Raw genomic sequence first — 19,722 nt, 5'->3', positions numbered from 1 at the left:
GCTAATCAAAATCAATTCTTTGTTGTGTTTCAGACGCAACACACAGCACACACAAACAAAATTAAAATTAAAAAGGAATTTTAGTTTCTTACACAAAAATTTTAATCTAAAAAAAAATATATATATCTATTTTTTTAATTGAAAGTATTAGAATTGAATTTTGAATTGTTTCAAATTAAAGACGCGGCGACGAATATCGTCGAAATAGTTTACAGGTAATATTATAAATTTGTTTTTGGCGTGTGTGAAATTTTGAGGTTATATGTACCGGAATGAATGTGAAAATTTAACTGCGAATATTTTTTATTGTCAATAAAAAAGAGAAGGAAAAAAAAACAATTAAAGAGCGCAAATATTGTTCTTTTTTTTATATGTAGAACAAATGAAATTATGAACTCATCTGCACTTTCGCCAAATACTTTGGGCTCCTCATCAGGTCAACGAACACCAGAACCAGAGGATTCTGAATTAAATTCAAGTAATTCGCAAAATAATAAAATTCTCAATCACGTCAATTCGGAATTACAAGTTCAGAAACATCAGAAACGTGCAAGTCGTGAATTACACATTAAACGAGTACAATCATTACGAAAGGAATTAGATTATTTAAAAGCAACTGAGTGGAAATATCAGCCAATTGATCGATGATGTAAGTAATTTTCAACAATAGTTTTTAAATTTTGTGTTTTTGTTTGTCTTTTTTTTTATTTACAAAGATTCATGTTATAGTCACAAGTCAGGAAAATGTTAGGGAAAAAACATTTTTGTCAGGGAAATTCGAGAAAATTATAGGCTTCAAAGTGACACACTTTTTTACTTTTTTGATACTTTTTTCGACAAGGCTACTCTTTTACTACTAATTTTAGCTAAAAGCCACTAAATGCTACTTTTTTTCAAAATATAATTTTAAAAAAGACAGAATTCAAGAATTTTAAATTTTAGTGAATATTTTGATTCCTAAAAGCTGGCCAAGTTGATAATTTATTATTGGCCGCGTGAACTACTGCTTTATATAATTATTTTTTACACGAATTTTCATTTTTCAAAATAGAATTTAACATAATTTCTTTTTAAACAACCTTTTTCTCAATAGAATTTTTAATTTGACAGAATTTTTATTTTAAAAAATTTCTCTTTACTCGACCGTTTTTTTAAAAAATAATTCTAATTTAATTGAAATCCAGACAATAAAATTGAATTTTAGATTATTTTGAATTGAAAAATGTTTTAAATAATTGAAATGATTAAAGTTATTAGAAATAATTATTTCGACAAAGAATTTGAATCAAAATTTTTAATAATAATTGAATTTCAGAAGATTTTGAATTAAAATTTTTGTAAATTAGAATTGCTGAAAATTATTAACAAAGTTTCAAACAGTAATTGAATTTTACAGAATTTTTAATTACAAAATATTTTATTTAATTGAATTTTTGAATAATTGAATTGAAATTATTAATTTAGCAAAGAATTTTAGATACAAATTTTAAAACTAATTGAAATTTGGAAGAGTTCGAATTAAAATTTTTAGAAATAATTGAATTTTTTGAGATTTTAAATTAAAATTGTATTGTTTTAAAATACTAAATATTTTATAAAAGCTTCCGATTCCAAGTTCTAGGATTTAAAAATTTGAATTATTTAAAATTCTACTGAATGAGAACTCTAATAAATTCAAAATGTGTTAAATTAGAATTCTTTTCAAGAAACAGTTGGGTAAAGAGAAATTTTGTATAATAAAAATTCTGTAAAGTAAAAATTCGGTTTTTTGAAAATTCCGTTGAGTAAACGTTTAAAAAAATTCTGTATTAAATGCTATTTTGTAAAATAAAAATTTATGTGAAAAATCATTTTTATGGAATAATCATAGGCCATTGTGCCAAAAACAAAAAGTTAATAGAAATTTAACAATAGATAGTTTTTTTTAAAAAGTAATCATGAGAAAACTGATGTTAATTTTATTTCTCAGAATTTTTCTTTTAATTTTTTTAGTCAAAATATTTACACTTCAACGTCAAACTTAGAAAAATAATTTTACTTCATTTTAAAGATGATACTATTTTTCAATTTTGGGATACTTTTTTTTAAAAAATAGGATACTTTTTGATACTTTTCTTAGTCTCTTACTACGCTTCGAAGCCTGATATAACTAATTACTATAATATTAATTTAAGCTTCTATTTTTCTAAATTTTAATTGATTTAAGTCCTTTAATTATTGATAAAAAATTTGAATTGATACAAATGAGTTTTTTTTTGGATTTTCAAGAAAAAGGTACTGTGATACCTACTCTAGTGAAAGCAATAAAACACATTTTTCTAACTTCAAATTATTTGATTTCAAATAGAAACTTGATGAAATAAATAATATTTTGTATTAGATTTTTATTAAAACTAATAAAATTTAATAACAAAATTTTGTTGTCAGGGAAATCTTGAATTTCTAAACGTTGAAATGAACGAAAAATTTATTTACTACTTTTTTTTACTTGAAATTTTATTAAAAATTATTTCTTTCTATATTCAAAAATAAATTAATAACTTATTAAATGTTTAATGTACTTTTTTAATTTTCATTGCTTCGAATTGTAGGAATTTTAAAAAAATTTATAAACTAAAAAATTGATTTCCTTAATTTGGACGTTCAGAACTTAAGGTGCAGTCAAGGAAAATTTGTTAATGTCAGGAAAATGGAATTGAAAATTTTTATTCATGTGGCAACCATAAAGATTACAAAATTTCATAAATTATATTTAAAAAAAAAAAAAATTTCAAAATTCCATAAGAATTAGAGGATTGTCCACAGAACTTTGAATTGAAACTTTGATGAAAGTGATGTGAATTTAATTATTTCTTGAAAAAATCTTGTAAATTTAAACCTCCATGAAGAAGATTTAAATGCCCAGCGTCGAAAATTATTTTTCATGGGAACAAAAATATCAAATCATTTTTAAAAAGTTTTTGGGTCCACATAATACCTTGAAAAGTATTTCTCAAGGCATTATTTGAACCAAAATTAAAAAAAAAAATAATTTGACATTTTTGTTCCTGTAAAAAAAAATTTTCAGCGCTGAGCGTATTTATTTTAATGAAAAAAAAATGATTCGTTTTTTAAAAATATTTTTTTTTTGTTTTGCAGCACACCAATAGTGAATAATTGAAATTTAGAAACAAATATAAGAATATAAAAGAAGGTCAAAAATCAAAGGAACCATGTTTTCGGCGGTGACATCGTTTTTTGCTAATCTATTTTATAAAAATCATGATCCACCAATGGATATGGCGGATATTGATAAAATTTTAAGTGATCTCGAGAGAGAAAATATTGAAACATCATCGCAGGTGGAAGAAATTTTATATCAAAATGAAGAAAGTTGCTTTTATGCATCAGGAATAGTATCAGCAGTTCGAGATGATTATGTTTTAATAGATAATAAATATTTATGTGATATAAATCGAGTTGATTTTCAAGTTAAAATTGGTGATAAAATTCGTTATTTTGCTTATCAATTAGATAAAAATAAGGAACTAAAGATACATAAAATTATGCATCACGATAATTTATCCTGGGATGAGGAGAATAATGATGATAATATGGAAATTATAAAGAAATCAGAGCCAATTGTTAAAGGACAAATAATGAATAGAACACTAGTTGGCAAAGTAATGAGACGAGAAGGAAGATCAGTTTTTATTGAACCACACAATATTAATTTTAATTTAGATAATGTTCGTTCTGAATTTATTCCTTTAGTTGGCGATTGGGTGAATATTAGTTCACACGTGGAAGTTAGTGGCGATGCTGCCGATTTGACTGGTGAAATTTTAGAAGTCGAAAGTATTTCACCATTAAGATCAAAATTACATACTGGAATTATTACCGGTTATAATATTGGCACAGGAGTTGGTGTTATCGATAGAACAACGATATTTACAAAAACAGTTTGCGAGCCCGGTTATATTCCATGTGTGGGTGATAAAATTGTCACCGATAGCATTGAAAGTGATCAAGGTGCTTTTGCCTGGCGTTCATTGACCATTGTTCCTCTGTCGTCTAATAAGGTAATAATTATTATTTAATTATAATCGAAAGAATTTATTTAGCATATTTTTCCGTTTGCAGGCCTCTGATTATACGAATTTTTCGACTTTTCATATTTTTTTTATAAATCAATAATTATATACTTTTTTATTTTCCTAATAAAAAAGTAATGCTGTAGTAATATTTAAAAAATTCATTGATCAAAAAATGATTTCGTTCATTTGAACGTTCAAAATTTTAGACACATAATAATAATAATTAATAATAATTACAAACATAATTCAAATATTATGAACATCCTTCTGAAGATTTTTTTCAAGTTTGATTAACAAAAAAAAAAACTTTTTATTTATACTTAAATATTGTTCTATAATTGCCATAGTTTACACTATTTTCTTTATTTATTTTTCAAATAAAATATTTTCTATTTCAACAGAATGCAAATAATGATTTGAATTTAACGAAAAATAATGATGTGGATCAAAATGAATTGGGAAAAGAAGAGGAATTTGGTTTAATAGTGACGAAAAATTTAGAATTATCCCTTAATATGAATGCGGAACAGGAGATAATTGTTAAAATAGAAAATAATGGAAATTATAAACAGACATTGGTAAAATGTTTATTTTTATCAAGAAAAATGGAATCACAATTAACATTACATTCGCCAAATATTAATACGCAAATTATTTTAAAACCAGGTGAAGAAATTTTATATAAATTCATTTGTAAAGGAAAATTTTTAGGTTTATCGAGGGAGAAATTTCTCTTTATTTTTGAACGAATTAAAATTGTTCGAACATTTCATATAAAAGTTCAACCCAAGCAAAATGTTCAACAACAAGAACAACAAAATTTTGGCAATGGCCTAAGAAAAAATATTGTTGCCAAACAAGATGTATTTGACGATACTGGTTATATTCATGGAATAAGACCATGCAAGGCACCAGCTTTTATTGCCGTTCGAAGTGGTATATTTAAAATACCACAGGTATGTTGGGATTTGGTACTGGAAGCTGAAAATAGTCGTGATAATCAAGTTGAACGAGAGAATTTAATTGGTCATGGTTTACCATGTTTGTTGGAATCATTGGCTATGCAAAATTATAGAAATAAATTTCACAATCTTTTGTATTTGGAAGAAATTGCTCAAAATATTTTATTGCAAAAATATGAAATGGACAGTGCGATTCTTACATATTGCGGTGAATATCTTGGTTTAACTGTTCCGGGACTTGCTGAAAAACGACCGTCACTAATTATTGGCGATAAGGTGATTGTCACCTTTAAATGGGACTCATCGAAAGGTAAACTCCAATTTATTAAATTAATTATTTTGATACTATTACAGGGTTACCACAAGTCAGAGAAATGACAGGGAAAAAAAATTTTTTTTGTCAGGGAAATATCAGAGAATTTAAAATAAATTTGCTGGAAAAATGTTGTAAATCTAGATTTGTTATTATGAACAAAAAATCGACACAATTCTGAATTGCATTTTTATGCAAATTTCAGACAATAACTAAATTTTAGAAAATATTTGATTGAAAATTCTTTTAAATAATCAAATTTTTGAAAAACTATTAAAATTATTAAAAATTATTAATTTGGCAAAAAATTTTAGATCATAATTTATAAATATTTAAATTTTCTAATAATTAAGATTTTTAGAATTAATTGAATTTCACAAGATTTGAAATTTTTTTTATAAATTTAAATTGCTGAAGATTTTTGTTTACAAATTTTTAATAATAATTGAATTTTAGAGAATTTTTAATTAAAATTTTTTGTAAATAATTGAAATTTCGAAGAATATTTGTTAAAAATTTTTTAATTAAATTATTTCTCCTGCTAGATACAGATATCAAGAAAAAAAAAAATTATTTTACCGAATTAAAATATTTTTTTTAAATAACATAACATATTGTCTGGAATTCAGGGAAATGTCAAGGAAAATTATAATAAAAATTGTGTGGCAATACTGTAATTAAAATTTGAAAAGTAAGAATATTTTTTTTTTCAATTTCCTCTTCACAGGTAACATAAAATATGAAGGATTCATTCATAAAGTAAGAAGTTCTGAGATTTTATTAAAATTTAATCCCAAATTTCACGACGATTATAGCGGTGAAGATTGTCAAATTAGTTTCAAAGGTTCAAATAGCACTGTGAGACGTTGTCACGATGCTATTAATTTAGCGGTAACACATCTTGGACCGGAATTTCTCTTTCCCAATAAGGTTATACAAAAGGAGCCACAATTTCATATTACTGAAATTGAAGAAGAAAATTTAACAAAAACTTGTGTAAAAAATCACAAAAGAAATGAATCAATCTCATCAAATTGTTCAACAACGTCAAATATTGAATTATCCGATGACAATGTAGTTAGATCACCACCTAGAGTCTCAGTTATTGAAAGACTATTTCATACAAAACCATATTCTTCCTCATCTGATAAAAATGTTAATGGCGTAGAATTTATCGTTTCTAAAATACAGTCCTCTAATAAATATGACAATGATGCCGATAATAAAGTGAACAAAAATTTACCAAACAATTGTAAAAAAAATTTCACCAATGACACGAGGAAGAATAATTTGGAAAATGTTGAATTAAAATTAAAGAAACGAAAATTAAGATGGTACAATAAACATTTGAATATTTATCAAAAAAGAGCTGTGTTAAATATTTTAAAAGGTCATGCACGACCATTGCCTTATGTTATATTTGGTCCGCCAGGAACTGGAAAAACAATTACACTCTGTGAGGCAATTCTTCAAATTTTAACAACAATTTCCGATAGTCGACTTATGATTGCCACACCGTCGAATAGTTCGGCTAATCTTATTGCTGAACGATTATTGGACAGTGGAGTTCTTAAACCTGGCGATATGGTAAATATAAATTTAATTTAATTTAATTAATAAAATTTAAACATTCTTGTCCCATTTTTTCAACTATATATTTTTACAGAAAATAACTTCAGCTTTCGATTTAAAAAAAAAAAAAATCGTACCTTTCACCCTGAAAAAGACAAATTTATTTTTAAGTTTCATTTTTTTTTTTTTTCAAAAATGCATATTACCAATCGAAAGAGCATAAAAAAAATGAATTACAAGAAAAAAGTCATTTTTTTCCCTTTAATCACTTCACTTGAAATTCCCCATATATAAATGATTTAAAAATGACATTTTTCCCACAGGTACGACTCGTTGCCCATCATTATCTGACAGAGGGGAAAATTCCAGAGATACTTATTCCATATTGTGCAACTGGAACACTTCAAGAAGAACGAAGTGGCAATCAAATGAAAATTGAAGACACTGGATTTAAAACAAATTGCACAGCAAGTGTTTTGGGCCGTCATCGAATAACAATTGGCACATGTTCAGCATTAGGAATAATTTACAATATGGGCCTAGCGCGAGGACACTTCACACATATTCTTGTCGATGAAGCGGGCCAAGCAACTGAACCCGAAATTATGATACCCTTAACTTTTGTTCACTCGAATAATGGACAAGTGATTTTAGCTGGTGATCCAATGCAACTTGGTCCCGTTGTACAAAGTAAATATGCCACACATTTTGGATTGGGTGAATCATTTCTCTCGCGATTATTACAACGATTCCCCTATCAGAGAGATACTGAGGGTTTTGAGACTGGATATGATCCTCGACTTGTTACCAAATTATTAGTAAATTATCGTAGTTTACCGGAAATTTTGGAGCTACCGAATTCATTGTTTTATGATTCGGAATTAATTTCTGAGGTAAGTGTTCAAGATTTTTTTTTTTTTTTTATTATTTTCAAAGAGATATATTCGATTTTTAATTGTCAGGGTTGTCACAAGGAATATATTTTCCTTCCTTCACGTCTCATTATTTTGCCAACTAGTGTTCTATTCATTATTTGTCCTTTAACAATTGGCTCTGATTTCTTTATAATTTCCATATTATCCTCATTATTCTCCTCATCCCAGGATAAATTATCGTGATGCATAATTTTATGTATCTTTAGTTCCTTATTTTTATCTAATTGATAAGCAAAATAACGAATTTTATCACCAATTTTAACTTGAAAATCAACTCGATTTATATCACATAAATATTTATTATCTATTAAAACATAATCATCTCGTACTGCTGATACTATTCCTGATGCATAAAAGCAACTTTCTTCATTTTGATATAAAATTTCTTCCACCTGCGATGATGTTTCAATATTTTCTCTCTCGAGATCACTTAAAATTTTATCAATATCCGCCATATCCATTGGTGGATCATGATTTTTATAAAATAGATTAGCAAAAAACGATGTCACCGCCGAAAACATGTTTCCTTTGATTTTTGACCTTCTTTTAAATTCTTATATTTGTTTCTAAATTTTAATTATTCACTATTGGTGTGCTGCAAAACAAAAAAAAAATATTTTTAAAAAACGAATCATTTTTTTTTCATTAAAATAAATACGCTCAGCGCTGAAAATTGTTTTTTACAGGAACAAAAATGTCAAATTATTTTTTTTTTTAATTTTGGTTCAAATAATGCCTTGAGAAATACTTTTCAAGGTATTATGTGGACCCAAAGCCTTTTTAAAAATGATTTGATATTTTTGTTCCCGTGAAAAATAATTTTCGACGCTGGGCATTTAAATCTTCTTCATGGAGGTTTAAATTTACAAGATTTTTTCAAGAAATAATTAAATTCACATCACTTTCATCAAAGTTTCAATTCAAAGTTCTGTGGACAATCCTCTAATTCTTATGGAATTTTGAAAAATTCTTTTTTTTTTTTAAAATATAATTTATGAAATTTTGTAATCTTTATGGCTGCCACATGAATAAAAATTTTCAATTCCATTTTCCTGACATTAACAAATTTTCCTTAACTGCGCCTTAAGTTCTGAACGTCCAAATTAAGGAAATCAATTTTTTAGTTTATAAATTTTTTAAAAATAACTACAGCAATGAAAATTAAAAAAGTACATTAAACATTTAAATAAATTATCAATTTATTTTTGGATACAGGAAGCAATATTTTATAATAAAATTTGCTGAGTCATTCCATTATATTTCGAACAATGTCGTTGCCGACTAATTTTTAAAAATTATGATACTTTGCAGGGATGATCTTGAAGTTATAAAGATCACGAAATGAAAAGATTTTTACTAAAATTTTTATTATTTACTTTAAAATATGAATTTAAAGTGTACGAGGTGCTGAAAATTGACAGTTTTTCAGCCAGCAGAAAATATTCGAAAAAACCTATAATTTACCATAAAAGTGTGAAAATTATTATTGCAATTTATTAAGAATAACTAAATTTACTTTTATAAATTGATTTAAGCATTTAAAGATATGAAATAATAGGAAAAACATGATTTTCAATTTCATCTTAAAAATAACCTAATTTTGCTATTTTTATCGATTAATTATGAGAAAGGGTAAATATTAAATTAAAAAAAAACTTACCAAATATCAAGTCATTGCTATTAACTTTTAGATTTTCTTTGTACTTTTTAATTTTTCTCTTTATTTATATAAAAATTTTGAAAAAGAAAATTGCCACTTTGCTAATTTTTGCGATTTTTGAAACTGAATAACTTGTTTACAGTAAAACGGAAAAATCTAAGATTTTGGGAGTATTTAAATATACACTAAATAAACACACTCCAAAAGTCTTGGGTTGGTTTTTGAGCTATTTTGTAAGATAAAGCAGATCGAAATTTCATTACTTTTGAGGCTATATTGACAATAATTTGTTCTTAACTTGAAGTTGGCTCGCAAGTGTTGTCATTTAATATAAACAAATATGAATTTATTACAAGGCTCGACACTTGCGAGCCAACTTCAAGTTAAGAACAAATTATTGTCAATATAGCCTCAAAAGTAATGAAATTTCGATCTGCTTTATCTTACAAAATAGCTCAAAAACCAACGCAAGACTTTTGGAGTGTGTTTATTTAGTGAATATTTAAATACTCCCAAAATCCCAGATTTTTCCGTTTTACTGTAAACAAGTTATTCAGTTTCAAAAATCGCAAAAATTAGCAAAGTGGCAATTTTCTTTTTCGAAATTTTTATATAAATAAAGAGAAAAATTAAAAAGTACAAAGAAAATCTGAAAGTTAATAGCAATGACTTGATATTTGGTAAGTTTTTTTTTAATTTAATATTTACCCTTTCTCATAATTAATCGATAAAAATAGCAAAATTAGGTTATTTTTAAGATGAAATTGAAAATCATGTTTTTCCTATTATTTCATATCTTTTAATTCTTAAATCAATTTATAAAAGTAAATTTAGTCATTCTTAATAAATTGCAATAATAATTTTCACACTTTTATGGTAAATTATAGGTTTTTTCGAATATTTTCTGCTGGCTGAAAAACTGTCAATTTTCAGCACCTCGTACACTTTAAATTCATATTTTAAAGTAAATAATAAAAATTTTAGTAAAAATCTTTTCATTTCGTGATCTTTATAACTTCAAGATCATCCCTGCAAAGTATCATAATTTTTAAAAATTAGTCGGCAACGACATTGTTCGAAATATAATGGAATGACTCTGCTATAAGTTCATTTTAACGTTCAGAACTTCAAGATTACTTTGACAACAAAATTTTGTTATTAAATTTTTATTAGTTTTAATAGAAATATAATACAAAATATTATTTATTTTATCCAGTTTCTATTAGAAATCAAATAATTTGAAGTTAGAAAATTGTGTTTTATTGTTTTCACTTAGTAGATATCACAGTACCTTTTTTTTGAAAATAGGTAATAAAAAATTGATAATTAAAACCAATTACAGTGCAAAAAAACTAATTCGTATCAATTCAAATCAAATTTATTTTAGATAAATTGAAATTTAATTAATTCAATAAAAATGTGAGTAAATTGAAATTCGGATAATTTGAAACTTAAAATTTGTATAATTTGATATTTCAATTTGATTAATCTTTAGATAAATTAAAACTTTATTAATTTTAAGTTTCGATTAATTGAATTTGCATTTGATGAAAATTTTAATTAATAAATTTAATTTTACCAATAAAAACCAGAATTGTATGTAAATTGTATCACTTATAATTTAAATTAAAATTACATTGTATTGAAATTTTGTATCAATTAAAATTGGAATCAAATAAAATTTCATGTAATTTGAAATTTGGATGAAATTAAAATTTGTATAAATTGTATTGATCGTTAAATTTCGATCGTTTGAATTTGCATTTAATTAAAATTTTTATTTTTACATTTGTTTTTAATAATAAAATTTATATTGAAATGAATTTTAATATGATAAAGTTATATTCAATTTCCTTTATAATATAATTTTCATGTTTTGAAAATGAAATTATTGTTTTAGGTGTCGAGTACCAGAAGTAACGAAGCAATACTTTTAAGTAAATTAGCTTTAGATTTACCAGAGAGATCTGGATTGCCACCTGCAATTGTGTTTCATGGTGTTAATGGAGTTAATTATCAACTACCTGACAGTCCAAGTTGGTATAATCCACACGAAGCGACTCAAGTTTATTTTTATCTTTTAAGATTGTTTGATCGTGGTCTTTGTGCTGATGACATTGGAATTATCACTCCCTATCAATCGCAGGTAATTAATAAATCACGAAAAAAGCGAAAATAAATTTTTTTTTTTTTCTATTTTCTCATTATATAAGAAAAATATAACAAATTTAAATATGTTAAAAAATAAATTAGCAATTTTAATTATAATATCAAATTAAGAAGATATTGTTAAAAAAAGCAAATAATTTTTTTCTTTTTCGAAATATTAAAAAAAAAAAAATGTTAAAATATAAATTTTAAATTTACAGATTCGTCAAATTAAAGATTTGTTACTTGAGGTGGAAGTGGAAACACCAAAAGTAGGTAGTGTGGAAGAATTTCAGGGACAGGAACGTAATGTCATTATATTGTCCACTGTACGATCGACGTCTGATTATATTAATGAAGATTTAAAACATGCTCTTGGATTTGTTGCATCGCCAAGACGATTGAACGTTGCAATTACTCGAGCTCGTGCACTTTTAATTATAATTGGAAATCCATATCTTTTAAATGAAGATCCATATTGGAGAACTGTTTTAAATTATTGTATTGAACGTGATGCATACACTGGTTGTAGTGTTTCGACTCTTGATATGTAAATGAGAAAATAATATATATTAATTTCAAAGACAAAAAAAAAAAAAAAAGAATAATACAAATAAGAATAAAAATGTTCTATTACAGTAAAATAATACATCAAATCATATATATATGAATCAAATATACGCCGCATTGTACAGTAAATAAGCAATATGTTTTTTTTTTTGTTTTAACTTAAAAAACGATAAATTTAATTTGTTTAAATTAAAATTTTATTTTTATTCATCTATCATTGTTAATTTGTAAATTAATTTTGATTAATGACACTGTATAGATTGATACTGAGCAAACGGGCGTACTTAAATAAAACGATTGTTTAAATATTTTTCTTTTTTATTCCATTGTGTAATCGATTTTCATTGTAAAAAAAAAACGGGACTCTTCACAACTAAATACTTTGCATTATTGTTTATCATTTACTGCGCTCAATTTTAATTGTTTTTTCTTTTATATTCACTTTTATTAAAAAGTTTTCTTCTCTTTTTTTTTGTATAAAGTTAATTTGCTGTGCGCATTTTCATTAAAAATCATTCCATGATGGATAACCCTGAAAAATATGAAATGAGGATTAAAATTTATTTTGAAATTTTTATATTTTATTCAAATGAACAAGAAGAACAAAAACAGAAAAGTGAGGGAAAAAATCGCTTTTGAGTCATTTCATTATATTTCGACTAATGTCGTTGCTGACTAATTTTAAAAAATTATAATACTTTGGAGAAATAATTTTAATGTAATCAAGATTACGAAATGAAAAGAATTTAATTAAAAATTGTTATTATTTTTTTTGTAAAATATGGATTTAAAGTATATGAGGTACTGGAAACTGACACTTTTTTCATCTAATAGAAAATATTAAAGAAAACATATAATTTACCATGAGAATGTAAAAGAAATATTGGATTTTATTAAGAATGACTAAATTTATTTTTATAAATTGATAGAAGCAATTAAAGATAACAAATAATAAATAAAATATAATTTTTTAAATTCACCTGTAAAATAATCTAATTTTGCAATTTTTATCCCAAGCTTCGAAGCGTAGTAAGAGACTAAGAAAAGTATGAAAAAGTATAATTTTTTTTTTTTTTAAAGTATCCCCAAAATTGAAAAAAGTATAAAAAAATCTTTAAAAAATGAAATAAAATTAGTTTTCTAAGTTTGACGTTGAAGTGTAAATATTTTGTCTAAAAAAAAAATTGAAAGAAAAATTCTGAGGAATAAAATTAACATCATTTTTCTCCTGATTATTTAAAAAAAACTATTGTCAAATTTCGATTAAAAATTGAAAATTTTTATTTTACAAAATAGCATTTAACACAGATTTTTTTTAAAACAAATGTCAACGGAATTTTCAAAGTACCGAATTTTTATTTTACAAAATTTCTCTTTACCCAACTGTTTATTGAAAAGAATTCTAATTTAATCTATTTTTAATTTATTAGAATTCTCATTCAGTAGAAATTTAAGTAATTCGAATTTTTAAATTCTAGAATTTGGAATCGGAAACTTATATAAAATATTTAGTATTTTAAAACAGAACAATTTTAATTAAAAATCTTCAAAAATTCAATTATTTCTAAAAATCTCAACTCGAACTCTTCCAAAATTCAATTATTTCTAAAATTTGTATTTAAAATTCTTTGCTAAATTAATAATTTCAATAAATTTTATTCAATTATTCAAAAATTCAATTAAATAAAATATTTTGTAATTAAAAATTCTGTAAAATTCAATTACTGCTTGAAACTTTGTTAATAATTTTCACCCATTCTAATTTACAAAAATTTTAATTCAAAATCTCCTGAAATTAAAATATTATTAAAAATTTTGAAATAATTATTTCTAATAACTTTAATTGAGTTCTTGGCATTTCAATTATTTAAAACATTTTTCAATTCAAAATACTCTAAAATTCAATTATTGTCTGAATTTCAGTTAAATTTGAATTATTTAAAAAAAAACAGTTCGGTAAAGAAAAATTTTTTAAATAAAAAATTCCATTAAAAAAAAATTTGTCAACTTAAAAATTCTATTGAGAAAAAGGTCGCATAAAAAGAAATTTACAATAAATAAAAAGTTTAATAAAATTATTTTCATTATGTGATCTTAATTCCATTAAAATTATTCCTCCATAGTATTATAATTTTTTAAAATTAGTCGCCAAGTAGAAGTATAATGAAATGATTCTTTTGTAATAACAAAAACGGTGAAATTAGAATAAAAACCCTTGATCGTAAAATAAAACAGGACAAATATAGTTGTGATAATAAAACATTCAATAAGGGGAAAAAAACACTTTAAAAAGCTTATTTAGCATTTTGTTGTTAAGAAGCATGCAAAGAAAATTATTGACATCAGTTGCCAAACCGTACAAACTCTTCTATTATTTATTAAATATTTCTGTGTATTAATTGTTCTATTATTTTGCTATGTTTATTATATATATTTAATATATAATAATAATAATATATATATAAATACTAATTATATTATAATATTATATTATATTTTATAAGTTAGTAAATAGATAAATTCAATTATGAAACTGATAAAAAATATATATTTACTCGATTGTCATTGAAAATATTAAATTAGGCAACTGATGAATTAAAAATTTAAGACAAATACTGACCTTTTGTTAGTGCCACATTATACTTACTGTATCCTGATTTTTAGCTTTCAATTTTCGTTCAATTACATTTTCCAAAGCTTCACTTCTCACACTAAGTGTTTCAATTTTTTCAATTAACTGTTGATAAGGCGATGCTGGTTGTGCGCCCATTACAACATGTCCTAATTTACTGTCAATTTTTGCATCGAGTCGCGCATTTCGAATTAAATTAACAATCCAACATTCTGCAATTTCAGCTTTCATATTAAGCTTTTCAGCAAGCATTCTGTAAATGTCAAAATATTTAAATTAAAAATTTCATTTATTATAATAAATTGGAAAATAATTTTCATTTTCTCAATGTAATTTTTCATATAGAAAAAAAAAAAAGAAAACATACTCAATACTGATACACTGATGAATTCGACAGAATGTTTCGAAAATCAATAATCTCGCATTTTCGACAAATTCAACTGGCAGTCCAATTAGGAAAAAATCATTGCAAACGACAGTTTGACATTCTTGTAATTTTTGACGAGCTCCATCAAAGTCAAAATTAACATATAAATGTTCCAAAAATTCGGTTATTGGATCGCGATACGTGTATGATTCCTAAATAATGAAAAAAAAAATTAGATTTTGGAATTTTTTTATATTAGTAAAATAAAAATTAGGTTATTCAATTTTTTATACCTGTTGAATAACTTTAACGAGATCCTTTAATGTGTTTCTTCTTAAACGATTTACAATTATTGATGCTGCCAAATAACGTAATATATGAGGACACATGGTTTGAATAGCATTCAAGTAACTGTAACAAGAAAATATTTTCTCAATTCAATAATAGTGAATATTATAATAAATCAGGGTTGTTACTAAAAATATTCATTATAATTTTTCTAGACTTCGAGACAATATTTTGTGTTTTTTTCCTGACATTTTCGAATTTTTTTTTCTGTTTTATCAAATATGAATTCTATTGAAAAAAAAAATCGTGATTTTTTACCCTGTAAATACTTATTTAACTTAGAATAAAATCAAAAAAAAAAAAAAAAAAAATACTTACTGCGGTCGATATAGGAACATTTCAATAATGAGGTCCCTGCCTTTTTGATGATTGAAAAATACAAAAAGACTCCAATGAATTAACCACGTGCGTTGTTGAAGTATTTCTAATGAATTTCCAATCACATTACTGTCAATGTACTCTCGTAGTTTATTTAAATCATCCAATGCAGTTTCCCAATTTTGTACAAGAATTTCAGATGCCAATTTACCCCAAAGTACTTTTAAGTAATTCTACGTAAGAACAAGTGGGAAAAATTATTTTTTTTTTAAATTGTTATTTATAGAAATTATTTACAAAAAAAAAACAAATAGTTAATTTACCTTGTCTGTGGGTGGCATAACCAACAAGCAGAAATATAAGTATGACGTTGACACTGAATAATTACCACACTCGTAACGATATTTTGCTAATTTTACAAAATCGTCCATAATCTCAACTTTAAACTATTAAAAAAAATTTAATTATTAGTTAAATTAATTGTAATTAGAATTAAAAAAAAATTAATTTAAATAAAAAAAAATGTTTTTCTTACATTATGCTCTTGAGTTAAAAAATTATTGAGTGTTTTCGAATCACGCATACCCTCCATTTTCTTCATTGTATCTTCATTATGCAATATTTGCAAAACAACAGAACTATTGTTTTGAAGTAGTGATAATTCTTGTAAAACATTTGCACGACGAGCTTTTAATTCCTGTATAGAAAAGAGGGAAAAAAAAACTTAATAAATTATATACCTATATACATTCAATTTCATTTTTATTAATTTAAACTTATTTTTTTTACAAATTACAATCAATAATTAAATAATTGAAAAATATTTTAAATAATTAAAATTTTAGAAGAATTTTATTAAAATTATTAAAAATCAATTAAATTGACGAAGAATTTTTAAATAGAAATTTAAAAACAAAATTAAATTGTGGAACTGCAATTTAGATTTTTAAAATTAATTAAAGTACAAAAGATTTTGAATTGAAAATTTTGTAAATTTAAATTGCCAAAGACTTTTTTAAAAGAATTTTAGACAATAATTGAATTTTTGAGAATTTTTAATTGTAAAATGTTTTAAATAATTGAATTTTGGAAGAATTTCATTAAAACTATTGAAAATAATTAGGTAATTTCGCAGACTTTTTAGATTCAAATTTTTGAAGAACTACAGTTTGTACTAAAAAAAATGTCATAGGTATTTTGTTTTTAATTTAATAAATTAATTAATTTTAAATATTATTTTTTTAAATAACAGGCCTTGGATCGACTGTAAGGCACAAAAAAAGTCATTTTAGTCGATTTATATTCCAAAAAAAAAGTCGATTTTTTTAATTTAACAAAATTTAATTGATTAATAAATATTTTACTTTAAATAACTAATTTTATTAGATATATTAAATTCATTTTATTAATTCTGTAATGAGAATAATTCTATAAGAATATTATCAAGAAAATTTTTTTTCGAATAGGTACAATTTCAAAATCGAACTAATTGTAAGACAAATTTTCAAAATTTTATTTAAGTAGGAGAAATTTCTAAAAAAAAATTCTTAAAGTTCCATTTTTATAATTTTTGCAAGTCTTATTTAAGCAATTTATTCGAATTAAAAATTTTGTCATAGTTTTTAGTTTTGATGGTCAAAAAAATTTCAGTCAATACATAATCAAGTTTTACAAATTTTAAAATAAAATTTTTTTTAAAATAATAATAATTTCGGAAGAGTGAAAGTTGAAATTTTTTAGAAATAATTGAATTTCAAAAGATTTTGTTAACTTTCGGACAATAATTAAATTTTACAGAACTAAAAATGATTTATCACAATAATTTTAGATGACATTTTTTCAAATTAAATGAATTTTCAAAGATTTAAAATTTAGATTTTTGAAATTAATTGTAATTTAAGTGATTTTTAATTTTAAATTTTTGATGATTTTACTAAAAAATTTATTAGAAATTGCAGACAAAAAATATAATAATTTAAAAACTTTTTAAGCGAAAACTGGTTTCAGATAGTTAAATTTTCGAAGAATATTATAAAAATCATTAAAAATAATTGAATTTCAGGAGAGATATAATTGAAATTAGTAAATTTCAAAAAAATTCTGATGAAAAATTTTTAAAAATAATTAAATTTTAGAAGCTTTTAAATTGAAATCTTTTGAAAATGATTGAATTTCAAAAGATTGTGTTAAATTTCAGACAATAATGATAAGAGAAATTTTTAGTGATTTTTGTTGATGAAGAATTTATTAGAAATCACATTAAAAAAAAAATTGAATTCCAAAAGTTTTTTAAATTGAACAAAGGCTTTCAGATAATTGAATTTTTGAATAATATTACAAAAAAATCATTGAAAATATTTGAAATTTTTGCAAATAATTAAATTTCAAGTGATTTTAAATTAAAAATATTTGATAATTTTATTTGCTAATTTTTTTTCAATTATAAACAATTATTAAATTTTATAAAAATTTTAATTGATAAATAATTGAGTTTGTGAAGAATTTCATTAAAATTATTAAAAATAATGAATTTAGTGAACAATTTGTTAAATAATTGAAATAAAAAAGATCTGCATTGTATACTAAAAAAACGTATTTTGTTTAAAAATTTTGTAAAAAAAAATGTAAAAAAAAGTCGGAAAAGTCACATTTTATTAAAATAAGTCGAGAAAAGTCGTATTTTTGAAAAAAAAAGTCGGAAAAAATATTATAATCCGAGGTCTGAAAGAAATAAAAAATAGTTGCCTTTTATTAAAATAAGTCGCAATTTAAATAAAAGTCGAAAAATGTACAATCCAAAGCCTAAAGTACATTTAAAAATAAATTTTCATCTATTATTTTGTTCTTTTTTACACAATAATCAATGAATATAAGTAAATTAGATTATTTGGAATAAATAACAATGAAAAAATTTGACATTATCTATATTATTTCTGTGCTTTTTTTTTAATTAAATTTTTACTGCTGTCAAATTTAACTTTTTTTTCCATACAAATCATCTTAAAAATACAAATTCCAATGGTAAGTATATAAAATTCGATTAAATAACTGTCAAAAATTATTACGAATTATAAAAATTTTTTCTAAAAATATGCCGCAACGGATTTTAGATGAAATAGAATCGATTTACCCTCATATATTTTTGTTATAATGTAAATAAAAATCAAATTATTAATCTTGAAATAATTATTTTAAAGTAAAAAATAAAATATTTATTCGCAATATTATAAAAATTGATAAAATAAAGTTTGTAAAATTTTATGAGTTTGTGATTGAATGACTTTTCAAGCCGTATACATGCGCTAAATATGTTATAATAGTTTAGGTTAAGATATGCACAACTTACAGCCGGAACTTCAATATCGGGATACAATTGTTTCCTTATATCAATAACATAATCAATCATGTTTGTTTTACTGAGAATCTCCAATTTAACAAGGAGAAGTTCATTTTCGTCATAAATCTGTGGAAAAAATAAATAATAATTCAAATGCCACATGGAGCCAAACACATAAGTTATATCAGTCACTTATCTTTAGACATACCTCTTTTGCAGTTAAAAATTCCAAAAGAGGAAATACCAAATGACGATCCAAATTTTGTCCTACAAGTGTTGTTAAATCATATTTTGCCATTTTGTATAAAGTAAAACTAAATTTTTTCTCTAAATTAAAAAAGGCAAAAAATGCTCCTCTCACTCTTAAAGAGGTTAGAGCGAGAAAAGTGAAACTAGCAAGAAAATGCAATTTATTACAGGCCGCCAACTATACATTATGACATGGCCGCCAACTATGAAAAAAAATATATTTTATTTCTTTTTT

At 23.7% G+C, this 19,722-nt stretch overlaps 3 protein-coding genes across 4 annotated transcripts; 1 reads left to right on the top strand and 2 right to left on the bottom strand.

Moving 5' to 3' along the window:
- The first annotated feature begins 500 nt into the window (after positions 1–500).
- On the top strand, positions 501–12,542 carry LOC127283177 (probable RNA helicase armi). The gene is made up of 7 exons (XM_051307887.1): positions 501–649; positions 3,139–4,061; positions 4,478–5,348; positions 6,079–6,938; positions 7,247–7,816; positions 11,419–11,664; positions 11,888–12,542. Exons 2-7 carry the CDS (start codon positions 3,213–3,215, stop codon positions 12,218–12,220), a joined length of 3,729 nt encoding a protein of 1,242 aa, XP_051163844.1. The 5' UTR covers positions 501–649; positions 3,139–3,212; the 3' UTR covers positions 12,221–12,542.
- On the bottom strand, positions 7,827–9,723 carry LOC127283218 (uncharacterized). The gene is made up of 2 exons (XM_051307939.1): positions 9,519–9,723; positions 7,827–8,453 (listed from the first exon to the last, which is right to left on the bottom strand). The coding sequence occupies exon 2, from the start codon at positions 8,377–8,379 to the stop codon at positions 7,891–7,893; it is 489 nt and encodes a 162-aa protein (XP_051163896.1). The 5' UTR covers positions 8,380–8,453; positions 9,519–9,723; the 3' UTR covers positions 7,827–7,890.
- On the bottom strand, positions 12,281–19,639 carry LOC127283200 (eukaryotic translation initiation factor 3 subunit E). Of its 2 annotated transcripts, none has more exons than XM_051307923.1 (9): positions 19,447–19,639; positions 19,248–19,364; positions 16,437–16,598; positions 16,225–16,347; positions 15,902–16,134; positions 15,529–15,646; positions 15,236–15,447; positions 14,884–15,121; positions 12,281–12,768 (listed from the first exon to the last, which is right to left on the bottom strand). In XM_051307923.1, the coding sequence occupies exons 1-9, from the start codon at positions 19,534–19,536 to the stop codon at positions 12,742–12,744; spliced, it is 1,320 nt and encodes a 439-aa protein (XP_051163880.1). In that variant the 5' UTR covers positions 19,537–19,639; the 3' UTR covers positions 12,281–12,741. The 2 variants fall into 2 exon arrangements, with proteins under 2 accessions (XP_051163880.1, XP_051163888.1); XM_051307931.1 differs by having other exon boundaries at positions 14,857–15,121; positions 19,447–19,638.
- Positions 19,640–19,722: the final 83 nt, after the last annotated feature.

This window comes from Leptopilina boulardi, unplaced genomic scaffold (assembly GCF_019393585.1).
Source record: "Leptopilina boulardi isolate dan_hultmark-lab unplaced genomic scaffold, ZJU_Lbou_2.1 LbouV2_116, whole genome shotgun sequence".
Classification (NCBI taxonomy): domain Eukaryota; kingdom Metazoa; phylum Arthropoda; class Insecta; order Hymenoptera; family Figitidae; genus Leptopilina; species Leptopilina boulardi.
The sequence above is the reverse complement of the archived record's forward strand: the minus strand, read 5'-3'. Positions and strand labels throughout refer to the sequence as shown.

What these genes read in the sequence shown, in the direction of transcription:
- LOC127283218 (XM_051307939.1), bottom strand. Translation starts at nt 8,379, where the DNA reads ATGTTTTCGGCGGTGACATCGTTTTTTGCTAATCTATTTTATAAAAAT.
- LOC127283200 (XM_051307923.1), bottom strand. Translation starts at nt 19,536, where the DNA reads ATGGCAAAATATGATTTAACAACACTTGTAGGACAAAATTTGGATCGT. An exon ending in ATGTTCCTATATCGACCGCA is followed by an intron (nt 15,647 to 15,901) that starts GTAAGTATTTTT and finishes TTCTTGTTACAG; the next exon opens with TTACTTGAATGCTATTCAAA. An exon ending in TCGTTAAAGTTATTCAACAG is followed by an intron (nt 15,448 to 15,528) that starts GTATAAAAAATT and finishes TTCATTATTTAG; the next exon opens with GAATCATACACGTATCGCGA.
- LOC127283177 (XM_051307887.1), top strand. Translation starts at nt 3,213, where the DNA reads ATGTTTTCGGCGGTGACATCGTTTTTTGCTAATCTATTTTATAAAAAT. An exon ending in TTCCTCTGTCGTCTAATAAG is followed by an intron (nt 4,062 to 4,477) that starts GTAATAATTATT and finishes CTATTTCAACAG; the next exon opens with AATGCAAATAATGATTTGAA. An exon ending in TAAATGGGACTCATCGAAAG is followed by an intron (nt 5,349 to 6,078) that starts GTAAACTCCAAT and finishes TCCTCTTCACAG; the next exon opens with GTAACATAAAATATGAAGGA.